Below are 3,895 nucleotides of genomic sequence, written 5' to 3'. Positions count from 1 at the left end.
AGACTCAAGTAGCTAGAGGGGCCTGGTAGGTAAAGTAAGAGAAATTCTGGCTGGGACTTTTGCAAGACTATGAGGAATAGTGGGTGCTGGGGTCAAAGCGGGGACTTGTGACTTGTCTGTAGGGAGAAAGTACTACTCACCTCCAGCTGAAAGTATCCACATAGAAATGGGTGCCTAGTGCTTCCCTATCTTTGTTTTTGTTACAGAGAGACTGAAAATAAGAATTTCTATGGGAAATGTTCCAATGGCATCTAATTGATGAATATTGTTAAACAATGTGTGGGTCAAACTAAATGTATTGTGGACCTGATTCAGTAAGAAGGCTACCATTGATACTGGCTCAACACAAGGTTGACATAAGGGAAGCCATATTGTAGAAAAAAACTGATATTGTAATTTTGAATGACCTCTGATTAACTAACCCAGCTAGATACGCACCCTCCAGGAGAAATATATGCTCTGTAGATTTTATGGCCTCTCCCAGCTGCAATAAGTTGATAATTTTGATAACTTTGTTCTTTTGAGTTCATTAGGAATGTGATGACCCCCAGGCAGAGAGTCTATGCTGATAGCCATCATCAATGACAACTGAAAGATCTGGGTACAGGGTGTTGCTCTTGTCTCTGATGTACATTCAGTAAAACAAAAGACTATCAGGAACTAAGACCAGATGTCTGGCCCCACCCAGAGATCAGATGGCTGCTTCTACTTGGAGACCAGATACCTCCCCCACCCAAAGACCAGCCCCCTATATAACTGGCCTGTAGGAGTAATCACCCACATGTGTATGGTGATGGAGTGTAATTAGTCTTTGGGTGGTGAACTTGATGTAATCTACACAGAAATCAAAATATAATGATGTACACCCAAAATTTATATAATGTTATAAACCAATGCTACTGCAATAATAATAAAAAAAAAAACTGGCCTGTAGTCTTTGTTCTGGAAGATGTTTCTTTCGGACATTAGTCAGCCATCTTCCCCCTTGCTGGCAAGCTGTAATAAAATTCTCTGCTACCAACTTGCCTCTCCACTATTGGCATGTCTTGCCGTGAGCAGACGACTCCCACCTTGGGCAGCAACACCATTTTGTAACTTCTGGCACAGGAATACTGATGAATCAAAATAAGACTTCGCTTTGTCTGAGACTAGAAAAGGTTGCCTAGAGGGAATGTAAGGAGAACTTAAATGCTAGGTGTATCCTTAATACAGAGATGTAGCCTCATTTCCCCCTCCAATTCTGGGCCAAATTCTTGAGGGCATGGGAAACGAAACTCCAGATGGTTTGGGAGGATTCAAAAGCAGAGTCCTGTGTTTGTCCTTTCCTAAATAGAGTTCAGCACTCTGACAAGACTCGAGAATTTGTTTAGGGGCTGGGAGTGTCTTGTTGACACAGCACAGCAAGTAACCAAATCAATTTTTAGGAGCCCAAGAGGGTCACAGATGTTGAAACTCAGCTAAATTGAAAGGATCGTTCAGATGGGAATGAAGGATTACACGTCAATTCTTATGGAGGTTCATAAAAGAATGTGGCTTCAGTTATAAGATCAGTTACATTTCTTTGACCATTTGAGTTTATGGACCAAAAATTGTACCCTCTACACTATCCTTTCTGTTATAAATTCTATCACATCCTAGGTTTGATGTGTAGTATTGTCATTTTCTAAATCATTTTTCATTACAACTTCAAATTTTGCTTGCCACAATAGCTACCTCCCCATACCAAGTTTTAGAGTTTAAAAGTGCCTTTTCTATTTTATAGAACTTCACTTGTTTTCCAGATCTGATATTTTAAAATGCCAGCATATAAAACTGAACATTTTTATATCTGTGAAAATACATTTTTCACAAACTCCTAAATATAAATATGATTTTTGTATCTGTGAAAATGTGTATTATTGAAATTACCAAAGCCCCAATCTATGTTTAATCTTAGTGGTTATACCTGTTTTCTTAGATTGTTAAAAATATGTAAGTCCAAACTTTGTCGCTGATATCTTTATGTCCACAGTTTGCTCCTAAGGTTTTTTGTTTGGTCAATTTTTCCTCATTGCTCTCTCTCTCAAAGCTACTTACACACATTATACATATTTTTCTGGTTTATTTTCATTAAACTATACACTTTATGTAGGGCCAGATAGTGATGTCTTTCGGTGTTATTTAAAAGCTGATGTGGTCAGATAATTCAAAGCAATCGACATATAATAAAATTAAAGTCACTTTGGCAAGGTCATAGACATTTCTAGAATCAGCTTTATTTGGGTGATGAGTCTCTGAGGAACTGCCACCTCCTCAGGGTGCCTTTTGTATCTAAGACAGAACCATTTGTCCCCTCCGTACACACTCACTATGCTTTTCCCTGGTGTTGTTTTTCTCCATAGCAATTTATCTTCATCTGACACGCTGTTTTACTTGTTAATAGATTCTAGGCCTGTGTTCTCAAACTTGGTCTGATTTGTTCACTGACGTAGTCCCAAATCCTCCAATAGTGGCTGGAACACAGTAGCTGTTAAATGTTAAATCAAAAGACGTCCAAAGACCTAGAAGCTGCCTAATGTTCAGAATGACTGTTCAATAACCAGATTCTCCAGTGGCACAGAAACACATTAATTATAAGACATCTAAAAGTGAATAACTTTTTTTGAGATTTTTTTCCAGCTGTTTTCTCCTTTAACACGGTAATTAATGCTCACTAGCCTGGGAGTAGCCTCTATCTGTGAACCTCTGGTCAGTGAAGAGGTTTCAGAGAAAATAATATAATTATCAATCAGCAAAAGGAGGGGAGGACAAAGGAAAAAAACTAAGCGGTAGCCTCAGTGGGGCATTCCCGGGCTAGATGTCCGGACTTGCCACAGCGGTAGCAATTGACCTTGTTCTTCTTGCTACAGTTGATGGCCACGTGGCCGGTCTCGCCACACCGGTAGCACTTGACTTGGGTACAGTCTTTCTGAAAGTGGCCTAATTCGCCGCAAGAGTAACACTTTTGCTGTTCCTGACGGTCACAATCGCGAGCCAGATGGCCTCGTCTGCCACAAGTGTAACAGCACTGCTCCCTCTCTCGCTTAGGCTCCGTACAGTCTTTGGCAATGTGGCCACTTCTCCCACAGTTGTAGCAGATGTTCTCAAGAAGGTGACAGTCCCTAGCATGATGACCAGACTCACCGCAGCGGTAACAGATGTCAGGTAGGGTGGTGGAAGTGCCCTGAGAACCTCTGCCACGGCCTCTAGCTCCGCGCCCTTGAGCTCCTCCTCTAGGGCATCCCCGGGCCCAGTGGCCAGAGCGTCCACCCTTGAAGCAGTCCTTACTGCTCATGGCTGCGGTGAGATCTTCAGGTGTGCGGGTCTACCGCTGCCCGGAGGCCCCGGCGCTACTCCCATAGGTGGCTGAGAGAGAAGTGGCCGTTTTTCTCTAGGGGCCTCAGCGACGTCACACAGGTTTGCACACGGCCTCATTCACGTGTCACAGGCGGTCCAGCTGCCTCTCTCGCCTGGTTTTCCTCTTATCCTTAAAGGTGAAAGCACGGCTGAGAGGTGGTGTTTTCCATTTGTTAAAAAATAAACACTTGGGTCGTTAAATCCAGTTCGAATCCCTCCCTGTTCAGATTACGGGCCCCGTAGGATTTCGTATAAAGACTTAGGCCTTCTTTGCAGTCTAGTAGATGACCAGTTTTTATATATCCGCTATGGAGTTAGGAAAAGTATGTGTGAGATGTATCTAATCCAGTAAATGAAAGAAACAAATTATAACAAATTAAAATAATTCATTATTTTTGTTTAAAAAAATACAAATGTCCGTAAAGATATGAGATACATAAGACAGAAAAAAAGTCTGTGAAATGCCACAGTGAGATTTACTTACAATTTAGCCTATTTTATTGTAGGAATCTGAGTTTTC

General features: G+C 41.5%; 1 protein-coding gene across 1 annotated transcript; it reads right to left on the bottom strand.

Moving 5' to 3' along the window:
- Window positions 1–2,800: 2,800 nt before the first annotated feature.
- Window positions 2,801–3,313, bottom strand: ZCCHC13 (zinc finger CCHC-type containing 13). The gene has a single exon (XM_044763798.2). It carries the CDS (start codon window positions 3,311–3,313, stop codon window positions 2,801–2,803), a length of 513 nt encoding a protein of 170 aa, XP_044619733.1.
- Between the last annotated feature and the right edge of the window lie 582 nt (window positions 3,314–3,895).

The sequence above is a fragment of the Equus asinus genome, chromosome X, assembly GCF_041296235.1.
Source record: "Equus asinus isolate D_3611 breed Donkey chromosome X, EquAss-T2T_v2, whole genome shotgun sequence".
NCBI classification, from domain to species: domain Eukaryota; kingdom Metazoa; phylum Chordata; class Mammalia; order Perissodactyla; family Equidae; genus Equus; species Equus asinus.
The sequence above is the reverse complement of the archived record's forward strand: the minus strand, read 5'-3'. Positions and strand labels throughout refer to the sequence as shown.

Excerpts from the sequence above, each read along its gene's own strand:
- ZCCHC13 (XM_044763798.2), bottom strand. The coding sequence starts at position 3,313 with ATGAGCAGTAAGGACTGCTTCAAGGGTGGACGCTCTGGCCACTGGGCC.